Raw genomic sequence first — 12,076 nt, forward strand, 5'->3', positions numbered from 1 at the left:
TTGGTGCCTTAACTGAGTCATCTTTTTTTCCATTTCATTCATGAAAGCAACATAAGAAAGCCAAGAGTGAAAGGGGTAAAAGATCACAGTATAAAGGTCTTCTGTGTGTCCTTCAAAGGTTAACACAACATTGTCCTAAAGGGAAGTCACAGCGGCTTAGCTGTTTCTCACAGATCAGAGGGGCTGGTGGGGTGGCCAGGAGTCATCAGTAAACCCAAATGAGCAGTGCAGGACTGAATGTCGCTGTCCTCTTGCAGGGGGAGTCCACGTAGAGGGTGCTCCTTGTTTCTCACTGGGATGGTGACTGTGTACAGTGGTAAGCGCAGAGCCAATGAGGGACAGGATGGCCGTGGTGGAGGGAAAAGAGTGCAGGGCTGCTCTGTTGCTCTGTCCTGTCCCCTGTTAGGGCTGATGGGCCACCACAGGTTTCTGTAAAGTACAAACACACACAGGCATATAACACAGACACACATGGGCGTGCACATACAAATACACAGGTGTGTACATGGATGTGCACATCAGTAGACATAAACTTAGATTATATGTTTGTGCACACACGCACGTGGGGCAAGAGAATAGGGTCTGGAGGTAGGGAACCTACGGCCAATTCGTGCTAACTTCCTAGAACTGAATCAAAATGAAAACCCCACCTCTCCGTGCCCGAGGAGCAAAAAGTCCAGCGGCTACTCCCTTTGCTATGCCCCCTTTCCTCTGCATCTCAGATGAAAATGGAAAGTACCTCGGATTGGTCCCCTCCCCCAACCAATCAGACAAGCCATTGGCCAAGTCTTCATGTGTAAATTTGTAACTTCCCTTCAGCCTCCGATTGGTTGCCTCCTGCGACCGATCACATTGATTGGGTCCACTCCTTCATTTGCATAGGGTATAACCAAGTAACCAATGGGAAACCTCTGGAGGGCACTTAAAGTCCAGAACATTCTGTAACCAGGCTCCTGAGCCACTGGCTCTAGCCTGTTCCCACTCTGTGGAGTGAACTTCCTTTTCAATAAATCTGTGCTTTCGTTGTGGTAACACACACACTTGGGTGTGTAAGCAGGTACCTACCCATGGGTGTGCACAAACACACAGGCATGCACACAGTACACACAAATGCACACAGGAGTGAATGCAGCCACACACATACATGCATGGACAAGTTGGTCAAAAGCTGGGTTTGTGTTCTTCACAATATTAGGTGAACTCCCTTGGGGTGTTTTACTTAGCCTCTCTCTGCCTCTGTTTTCTCAGCTATAAATTTGGGTCAATGACACAGGTCCTCATCCAATGGGGTGTGTGGACAAGTATTTGAAAATTTAAAGCTCTAAAACACAAGAAGATATTATTCTAATTTCAGAGTATTTAGATGTTCAAGCCCTCGTTGGCAAAGACTTTACTTTTTGCTTTGATTCTCTGGTCTGAATCCTTGTTTTGTTTATCTCCATTTTCTTTGCTCTGAAGACTTAATATTAACACATAAATCTGATGGGTCACTGAATTTTAAAAACTCCTCAGAGAATGAGAGAAAACTTTACCGCGAAGGTGTGGCTGGCCATTCCTTTCCTCCCGTTGGGGTTTCTCTGTGTCAGCGAGCCTCGGTACACTGATTTACGATCAAAAGAATCATCATCTTTGCCTTTGGGGAAAACAGGGAGAGGGATGGTGCTTTATCAATCACATACCTAGCCCAAACAAGTGCCTAGGCCTCCTCAGACATTTAAAAGGTAGAATAAAAATGGACATATCCCCTTTTAAGAAGTTTCCACATCACATATTTTTAACAAGACATTTACATTTCAGGTTTCATGCAAATAAACAGTTTTGCCAACTTCTTTCTCCTTTGTTTTGGAGCAGGCATTAACGTTCCACCTCACTGTGGCCCCAGGAATCCTCACACTAATGAAACAGCAGAAAGGCCCGTTGCACTGCACTGGTATGCGGTCTCTGTCTTTTCTTTTTCCTTTTCTTTTTCTTTGAGACAACGTCTTGCTCTGTCACCCAGGCTGGAGTGAAGTGGCGCAATCTTAGCTCACTGCAACCTCCGCCTCTGGGGTTCAAGTGATTCTCCTGCCTCAGCCTCCCAAGTAGCTGGGACTACAGGTGTGCACCACCATGCCTGGCTAATTTTTGTATTTTTTGGTAGAGACACGGTTTCACCATGTTGGCCAGGCTGGTCTCGAACTCCTGACCTCAAGTGATCCGCTCGCCTTGGCCTCCTGAGATGCTGGGATTATAGGTGTGAGCCACCATACCCAGATTCCTTGCCTTTCCTTTGTGACATGGCAACAGCCCAAGGGGTCTCAGACTCTGACCCTCATCACCGGGGCCCCTCCTGGGGCCGTGGCTGTGTAACTGGGGGCATCTGGCCTCACATCCTGGTTGAGTGTTTGTGTTCAGGTGGCTGGTGCAGGCCCTTCTTCACTTTTGCATGTCTTCTGTGGCCTGCCTGACTGGAGCCAGTTGCCAGGGCTCCTGAGAGCTGACTGTGTGCGCCTCTTCCTGACCCCACACTCGGTGACATCAGCTGGGAACTTGTGATCAGCCAGCGCGGGAGAATTTATGCCACAGAAACTGGCACATGCTACAAGCCAGGCCTTTGTCCCTTTCCTCTTTTGGGAGTTGGCTCAGCAGCATGCTCCTGTTGTGCTGTTCTCTCTGCAGGGTCATCTGGCCTGGCCTGCCGACCCTCTGTCCCTGCTCCAGGACTAACCTCTGTGGAGGGAATCACCTAACTTGAGGGATCATGACTCCTGAGGAGTGAAGTCACACGAGGCCCCACAGACCCTGGGATGGAGGCCCGAGGACCTGCCAGTGTGTGAGGCTGGCCTCTGTAGACAGTGAAAAGCCCCCTTGGCCACTCTTGGCGGAGGGTGGTGATGATGGCTGGGAGAAACGTGAAGGTCAGGCCTCAACTTTGCCGTTCAGACCCCAAAATGCCTGTGGGCTATCAGGGGGCCGGGGGTGAGCTATTCTGGCCTTGGACTGGACATGAGTAAGGTCTCTGGATAGGACAGAGTCTACCCTTCACGAAACCATTCATACAGAGGATGCAAGGAATCGCCCTTTGTCCTCCTGCTACAAACATGAACCTCTCGGCTGGGCATGGTGGCTCCCGCCTGTAATCCCAGCACTTTGGGAGGCCAAGGTGGGTGGATCACCTGACGTCAGGAGTTCGAGACCAGCCTGGCCAACATGGTGAAACCCTGTCTGTACTAAAAATACAAAATTAGCCAGGCATGGTGGTGGGCACTTGTAATCCCAGCTACTCAGGAGGCGGAGGCAGAAGAATCATTTGAACCCGGGAGGCGGAGGTTGCAGTGAGCTGAGATCACACCATTGCACTCCAGCCTAGGCCACAGAGTGAGACTCTGTCTCAACAAAACAAAACAAAACAAGAATCTCCACCTGGATTTCAGCCCACGAGACGTGCTGGAAACTCCCCTCAGAGCCAGCACGTGGATCTCCAGGAGCCCCTGCTGGCAGCTCCTTAGCAGGTCATCTCTGGCAAAGTCGCTCTCCTGGCTGGTGATCCTGAATCTGGGATTAGCCCCAAAGGGCCTTGGGCACCAGCTCTGTCCCAGGATTGACCAGAATGTGTGCTGGGAGCTCAGGGGGTGCAAAGAGCGATCTGGCATGGAGGTGGGTGGCTGACTGACCAAGGAGCGAGCTGACTGGAAAGAGGGATCAATGTGCTGGGTGTTGCAGGGAGGTGGTGGAGAGCCCCAGGGGAGAGGCTTCATACTTGGCCCCGGAGGACTTCATAGGACAGAGATGGGCAGGGAGGGGGCACACCCAGGCGTGGAGGCATGTGCTTGTGTGGCGCACTCTGAAACCAGCGTCTGCTTGTGTTGTTCCATGCATGGGAAGGAGGTGCATCCTTAGGTGGGTGTAGTAGGGGGCCGGCTGACTCCAGTGTGTGACAAATGGCCAAAGTCTGCAGGGCTATGCTAAGAAATCCCACTTCATTCTGCAGGCAGTTGAGAGCCAAGGATTGCTTGTGAGCAGAGGAGGGACACACACTGTCTGCTAGGACTGCAGCTGTGGCAGAGTTTGAATGATGGTGTGTGTGAGGACAAAGCTCAGAAAACAGGGACAACAGATCAATGCAACAATGCTTGGGGGCCTGAAACAGCTGGATAGCAGAGGGGCGGGGCCTGAAACAGCTCGACAGCAGAAGGACGGGGCTCTGAATGGGGAGAGGAGCTGCCAGCCTCCGGCAAGCAGTGGTTGGGTCACAGGTTGAGTGAATGAAATGAGCACACAGATACCCCAAGAGCCCGACCACATGCTGGGGAGGCCTCACATCCCATTAGTCCAGGACAAAGCTAATGTCCCTCTCACCACCAAGCCTTCAAGGAAGGCTAAATGATGACCTGTACTTTCTGTAAGAAGGCCAGAAACTGTGTACCATGTTAGGACAATTTATGTAGAAAAACATGGAAACACCACCACCATCACCACTGCCACCAGGGCCACCTTTGCACGCTTAAAGCAGCAAGTTCCAGCTGTCTGGAACACCAACGTGCTGGGTCCTGAGGGTGACCCGAGTGGCACTGGGAACGATTTTTGGGAGTCAGGACACGAGATATGTCCCACAGATTATGAAGAAACACACAGAGCTGCGACTGTCATTTTCCTCCCTGGAGCTCATTTCCCAGGCTCATGGGGGTGCGGGGAGCAGAGGGCTCTTACCTTGATTTTTCAGGGAATTACTGAACTTTCTTCTCAGAAGATAGGGCGCAGCCATTGCCTAGAAGAAACAGAGTGTCTCCAGGCTTCATCCAATTGTGATGTTTAGGAATTGTGAACTAAGTTTTGATTTCTTATTGCTCTTCCAGCTTCTAATTAACCAGGCTCACTGTTTTCTGCTTTCTAGCAATATTTGAACTTTTAGCAACATTAGAATGGACATTTTCAATAAATTAAGCACTAAATGCCTGAAATAAGAGATGCTCAGCTTTGGGGGAGCTGCCACATTCGGGTGGTATGGCAGAAGGTGTATAAGTTTCTGTCCTGCAGGTCTGGTTCAGATCCCAGCACTACCCCCTTACCACTGTGTGACATGGGCAATTCATTCACTTCTTTTTTTTTTGAGACGGAGTCTCGCTCTGTCACCCAGGCTGGAGTGCAGTGGTGCGATCTTGGCTCACTGCAAGCTCCGCCTCCTCGGTTCATGCCATTCTCTTGTCTCAGCCTCCTGAGTAGCTGGGACTACAGGAGCCTGCCACCACACCCGGTTAATTTTGTTTTTGTATTTTTAGTAGAAATGGGGTTTCACCATGTTAGCCAGGCTGGTCTCCATCTCCTGACCTCGTGATCCGCCCGCCTCGGCCTTCCAAAGTGCTGGGATTACAGGTGTGAGCCACTGCACCCGGCTAATTCACTTCTTATCCTCTCTGAACCTTGGTCTCCTCCTCTGTAAAGTGGGCCTGTAGCTCTCTTTACAAGGACACTGGAAGATCAATTGTGTCTAATACGATTCCCGGGTCCCTGTGACTGTTGGTCCTCACACCTCTCCTCTCCTCCTGTCTCTTTTCCAGTTGATTACCTTGCTACGATGCGATAAGAAATCCATTCTCTGTTTGGCTTTTCAGGGAAGTGAAGAGACAGCCAAATGGCCTAATTCCCCTAGAAATTTCTCCTGGTGTCTGGCACCCTGGGATTTTGCCTGGCTGAGTTTGTGGGTGGCTCCCAGAGGTGCTGCAGAAGCTGGCAGGCTGCGCTTCTGGGGACAAAGGTGGAAGTGGCCCCCCCCAGAGAAGAGTGTGGGTGTCAGGCATGGCCTGGGCTGAGACCCTGCTGTCACTTCCTGTCTGTGATCTGGATCAGGCTCACCCACTGCCCTGAGCTGGCTGGTTGGTTCATCAGTACAACAGGGTTAATAGCACTGCCTAGCCGCTGGGTGCTCTAAACATCATGTGGAAAGATGGACTTTTGAAAACACTGCATGTCACTGTGAGGAACTGCCAGGGTTGTGATGAGGAGTGGCTAGGTGTTCCTCGAGGCTCCCTGCGGCGCTGGGCTGCAGGGAGGGCCTGAAGCTGAAGCCCATTCCTCCTGGGGTGCTGGCCATGGCACCCCTCATCCTACTCCTAACCACTCCACCTGAACGCAGGGAGCTCCTCCCTCCCAGGCTGGCTCCGCCCTCTGTGCATTGCCATCTGTGGGTCCCGCTCACACCGCCGCAAGTCCTTGTGCCATTTTGAGCGCACTGGCTCCTGGGTGTTTCCACCTTCGGCAGCCAGCGCCTCGGTCTCCCAGATGGAGGCAGTCCCCAGGCCACTGGCCCGCTGTGCCTGTTCAGGGAAGGGCAGAAGTGCTTGGGAATGTGTGTGGCCCAGGGCCTGGCCCTTACTCAGGACTGACGGGTGTGGAAGGATAAGTGCTGGTGGCCTTGCTCCTACACGGAATTAACTCTGGGGTGTGAACTGCATGGTCTCCAGAGCCCCCAGGAGGACTGAGCCACAGTCAGCCTGTGTGGGTTTACTTCATGTCGGATGCTTGCTTCCTTCCTTTCCCATCTCACTTTCCCACTCCCCTTCTGGGCTTTCTTGGATTTTCAACAAATGCATCTACACAAACCCAGCTCAGTGTGTGCCACCGAGGAAGCCAACCCATGGGAGTTGCCACGGTGTTGTGGCAGCTGTGTGGGCACTGCAGCTGTGTGGGCGGCTTTGCAGACACAGGAGCTCCACCACCCTGTGGACTTGCCACACTGCTGGAAAGGGGTGCAGTCTTCCGCCTTCGTGCGGTGTCTGGGCTTGGATGGAGTAACACGTACCTTGGCCTCACTTGAAGGGTCTGCATTTGGGTCCTCTGGTCTCTTGCCAAGTTTCCCAGCCACTCGAGGGAGAAATATCTAGAGGACAAAGAAGAAACTTTATGTTATTGTTTAACCTCTGTCCACAGGGAGGAGCATGGGCATGTGTCAGCCGGATGTAAGGATGGATGCTCTCTATGCACGCTTGGTCGGGGACTCTGGGACTGCACGGCCACCTCCAGTATGCCATTCCAGGGCTCTGGGACTAGGGCTGCCAGACTGTGCAAATTAAAAAGCAGCATACCCAGGGAGCTTTGAATTTCAGATTGTGAAAAGAAAATAAATCTTGGGACTCCAAAAACACTAAGCTAAAGGGAAAAGTCAAGCTGGGAACTGCTTAGGGCAAACCTGCCTCCCATTCTATTCCAAGTCATCCCTCTGAAGCTCACCTGCAGATCGGATTGCTTCCTCTCCCCTGTTGCTTAAGTAAAAACACAGACTCATTGAGCCAGACTAAATTGTGTATTCAGTGGAAGGCTGATCAAGAACTCAAAATAATGTAACCTTTTGCCTCTTATCTACTTATAACCGGGAAGCCCCCACTTACAAGTTGTCCCACCTTACTGGATCGAACCGAGGTACATCTTACACATACTGATGATGTCTCATGTCCCCCTAAGATGTATAAAAGCAAACTGTTCCCCCAACCACCTTGGCACAAGTCTTAGGACTTTCTGAGGCTGTGTCATGGGTGTGTCCTTAACTTTGGCAAAATAAACTTTCTCAATTGACTGAGACCTGTCTCAGATATTTTGCGTTCACAAGATCAACAGCTAATTTTTTTAGTGTAAGTCTCAAATGTTGCATGGGGGCATACTTTTACTAGATTATTGTTGATCTGAAATTTAAAGCTAACTGGGCATCCTGTATTTTCCGTCGTGACCCTGTCTGGGACTCTCCTAAGGACATCTTCCATTCTTTTGCCAAATGTCCTCATCAGGATGGTTTTGTCTGAAGATTCCTGATGGGATCAGGAGAGGAGGATGTTGGTCTGACATGAGCAGCTCCTCTGATGTGAGTCTCCTGCGCCATCCCTTCTAGTCACATCCATCTTCACGTTGCAGCGGACTAAGGCTTTCAATAAGAGGCAATGTGATTCAGGTGGCTCCTTTTGGATTTCACACTGTGAGTGTGTGTGCCTTTCAGATCCTCAGAGCAGGGCTCAGAGTCCCCTCATAAAGAGCTTTTGGTAGAAACAACAAATAATAAACAAAAATGAACCCCAACAAAGGTATAGTTGAGTAACTGGCTATGAGGAAACTCGGGCCGGATGTTCACGGGAAGGGAGGTGAGGGGGCCAGGATCCTGCTGTCAGACCCCGGTGGCATGTGTGCTGTGGGGAGGCCTCGGGGGGCACCAACTCAACTGAGGTTGCTGTGTCCCCCTCACTCACCACTATGCCCCGACTCACCACTGCCCCCACTCACCACTGTGCCCCCACTCACCACTGTGCCCCCACTCACCACTGTCCCCACTCACCACTGTCCCCACTCACCACTGTCCCCCCACTCACCACTGTCCCCACTCACCACTGTCCCCCCACTCACCACTGTCCCCCCACTCACCACTGTCCCCCTAAGGGAGGAGACCACCCCTCATATTGTCTTATGCCCAATTTCTGCCTCCAAAGAAAGAAGTAAAAACTAAAAGGCAGAAATGAAATCCACAGCCCAGTGCTGTGCCCTGAGCCTGGTTAAAGATAGACACCTGACCTAACCGGTTATGTTATCTATAGATTCCAGACATTGTATGGAAAAGCGTTGTGAAAATCCCTGTCCTGTTCTGTTCTGATCTGATTACCGGTGCATGCAGCCCCCAGTCATGTACCCCCTGCTTGCTCGATCGATCATGACCCTTTCATACGGAACCTCTTAGAGTTGTAAGCCCTTAAAAGGGACAAGAATTGCTCACTCGGGGAGCTCAGTTGTTGGATTCGTGAGTCCTGCCAAAGCTCCAAGCCGAATAAAGCCTTTCCTTCTTTAACTCGGTGTCTGAGGGGTTTTGTCTGTGGCTTGTCCTGCTATACCCCCAGTTACCACTGTCCCCACTTACCACTGTCCCCCCCCACATACCACTGTGCCCCACTCACTATTGTCCCCCCACTCACCACTGTCCCCACTCACCACTCTCTCCCCACTCACAACTGTGCCCCATTCACCACTGTCCCCCCACTCACCACTGTGCCCCCCACTCACCACTGTGCCCCCCACTCACCATTGTCCCCCCCACTCACCACTCTCCCCCACTCTCACCACTCTCCCCCCCCACTCACCACTCTCCCCCCACTCACCACTGTGCCCCACTCACCACTCTCCCCCCACTCACCACTCTCCCCCCACTCACCACTGTCCCCCCCACTCACCACTGTTTCCCCACTCACCACTGCCCCCCCACTCACCACTGCTGCCCCCACTAACCACTGTGCCCCACTCACCACTGCCCCCCCACTCACCACTGTTCCCCCACTCATCACTGCCCCCCTACTCACCACTGCTCCCCCCCACTCACCACTGTTCCCCCACTCACCACTGTTCCCCTACTCACCATTGTTCCCCCACTCACCACTGCCCCCCCACTCACCACTGCCCCCCCACTCACCACTGCTGCCCCCACTCACCACTGCCCCCCCATTCACCACTGCCGCCCCACTCACCACTGTTCCCCCACTCACCACTGTCCCTCCCCACTCACCGCTGTCCCCCCCACTCACCACTGTCCCCCCCACTCACCACTGTCCCCCCACTCACCACTGTCCCTCCCCACTCACCACTGTGCCCCACTCACCACTGTCCCTCCCCACTCACCACTGTGCCCCACTCACCACTGTCCCTCCCCACTCACCACTGTCCCCCCCCACTTACCACCGTCCCCCCACTCACCACTGTGCCCCTACTCACCACTGTCCTTCCCCACTCACCACTGTCCCTCCCCACTCACCACTGTCCCCCCCCCCACTTACCACCGTCCCCCCACTCACCACTGTGCCCCTACTCACCACTGTCCCTCCCCACTCAGCACTGTCCCTCCCCACTCACCACTGTCCCCCCCCACTTACCACCGTCCCCCCACTCACCACTGTGCCCCTACTCACCACTGTCCCTCCCCACTCACCACTGTCCCTCCCCACTCACCACTGTTCCCCCACTCACCACTGTTCCCCTACTCACCATTGTTCCCCCACTCACCACTGCCCCCCCCACTCACTCACCACTGCTGCCCCCACTCACCACTGCCCCCCCACTCACCACTGCCGCCCCACTCACCACTGTCCCCCCACTCACCACTGTCCCCCCACTCACCACTGTCCCTCCCCACTCACCACTGTGCCCCACTCACCACTGTCCCTCCCCACTCACCACTGTCCCCCCCACTCACCACTGTCCCTCCCCACTTACCACCGTCCCCCCACTCACCACTGTGCCCCTACTCACCACTGTCCTTCCCCACTCACCACTGTCCCTCCCCACTCACCACTGTCCCCCCCCACTTACCACCGTCCCCCCACTCACCACTGTGCCCCTACTCACCACTGTCCTTCCCCACTCACCACTGTCCCTCCCCACTCACCACTGTCCCCCCCCACTTACCACCGTCCCCCCACTCACCACTGTGCCCCTACTCACCACTGTCCCTCCCCACTCACCACTGTCCCTCCCCACTCACCACTGTCCCTCCCCACTCACCACTGTTCCCCCCACTTACCACCATCCCCCCACTCACCACTGTGCCCCACTCACCACTGTCCCTGCATTCACCACTGTCCCCCCACTTACCACCGTCCCCCCACTCACCACTGTGCCCCACTCACCGGGAGGTTTGACTTCCTTCGAGGCTTTCCCGAAGGCTTCACCGTGAGCCCCGCGGCCCTCAGGGCTGCAATCCTGGATTCGATGTCTGAAACCTGCGAGACGACAGCAGACAGACAGACGGCCCCTCAGACAGACGCTCGAGGTCCTGCCTCAAAGTCATGGACAGGAAGAGCAGCTGCCCCCAGCTCACTCCTGGAGCCAATTTTACTTGTGTTTTCCCTTAAGATTGGCGTCCCAGCCGCATGCCCGTCTTGGTGGTCCCCTTGGCGTTTGTCTTTCGTGGTTGGTGAGAAGGGGGTGTTCCTTGTGAGTCACCCAGGCAGGAGGAAGGCAGGATGGGGGGCGTATTCTGGAGTCTCAGGGAGTCTGGCTCCCATGAGGGACTGGAGGAGGGGCCGTGACTGGCAAGGACAGTAGTGGCCACTCTTCACCTAGCAGTCGGCCACCCCCACTGGCATCATCCTTGCCCAGTCCCCCTTCCACTCCTCCCTCCCTAGGCCCCTCCTCCCACAGCAGCCAGGGGCAGCTTCTGGAAATTAGAACCAGGTCCCATCACCCCCTATTCAGATCCTTCCAGTGGCCCCCAGGGGCCTTTGCCGTCCACCCTCCTCACACTCTCCCTTCATCACTCTGACCCGGTCTCAGGGTTTCACGGGTAATCCCTGCACGCACCAAGCTCACCACCACCCCAGGGCTTTGGCACATGCTGCTGCCTCCACCCGGACTCCTGTCCCCTGGATTTGCCAGGTTGGCTTATTTTCCTAGTATCCCTCCTGACCACCTTATCTAAATCGCCCCGCCCCGAGCACTCTAGGGGCTCATCTTCACTGACTGTCTTAATCACACCTTTCATGAACCCAAAGGATCTTGTTTGTTTGTTTGCTGTTTATCTCCTTCCACTAAAAACACAAGCTCCAGGAAGGCAGGGGCTTGGTCTAAGACATTCGCAGCTGGATCTTCCGTGACCTACACAATGTGGGCTACATTTATTTGCAAAGCAAGAAGGAAAACATGAAGGGAAAGTCCAGAGCCTGACTTGCTCCCCTTGAACAGCTCTAGGGGACATGCTCTTTGTCCTCAGGGAGTGACAGACACCTGCTGATGAGAAGGGAAGTGGAGGCGGGTCGTGGGGGCTGGCTGTCCCCACAGTCTGAGGGGCAGAACTTCTCCTCTCTGTAGGTCTCCAGGGAGGACAGAGCAGTGCCCAAGTCTCCTTGGCTGTCCCTGGGAGGCCTGAATGCTTTGGCTCTGCCCTTTGACTTTTGTGCACTATTGATAGGTTCCAGACCCAGATTCAAGCTCTGCAGCCACAACTCAGACTCACAGATGGCCCTCGGGATAGAGTCCAGTGCTGAGGTCTGGGGCTGTCCTAAATTCCAGGCCTGCTTCTAGGCCCCCATCCTGGGTCAGGGATTGTGTGTTCATCACCTTTTTCTTGGTGGAAACCCTG

General features: G+C 53.9%; 1 protein-coding gene across 4 annotated transcripts in view; it reads right to left on the bottom strand.

Annotated features, from left to right (window-relative positions):
* Positions 1-12,076, bottom strand: part of MLPH (melanophilin) — a 68,541-nt gene continuing 56,465 nt past the window's right edge. For all 4 annotated transcript variants that reach the window (XM_050751657.1, XM_050751658.1, XM_050751661.1 and 1 more), the window contains 5 exons: positions 10,626-10,718; positions 6,779-6,856; positions 4,690-4,747; positions 1,533-1,633; positions 1-429 (listed from right to left, as the gene is read on the bottom strand). In XM_050751657.1, coding sequence (XP_050607614.1) covers positions 403-429; positions 1,533-1,633; positions 4,690-4,747; positions 6,779-6,856; positions 10,626-10,718 — 357 coding nt within the window. In that variant the 3' untranslated portion in view covers positions 1-402. The remainder of the gene's footprint in view (positions 430-1,532; positions 1,634-4,689; positions 4,748-6,778; positions 6,857-10,625; positions 10,719-12,076) is intronic.

This window comes from Macaca thibetana, chromosome 12 (genome assembly GCF_024542745.1).
Source record: "Macaca thibetana thibetana isolate TM-01 chromosome 12, ASM2454274v1, whole genome shotgun sequence".
In the NCBI taxonomy this organism is placed as follows: domain Eukaryota; kingdom Metazoa; phylum Chordata; class Mammalia; order Primates; family Cercopithecidae; genus Macaca; species Macaca thibetana.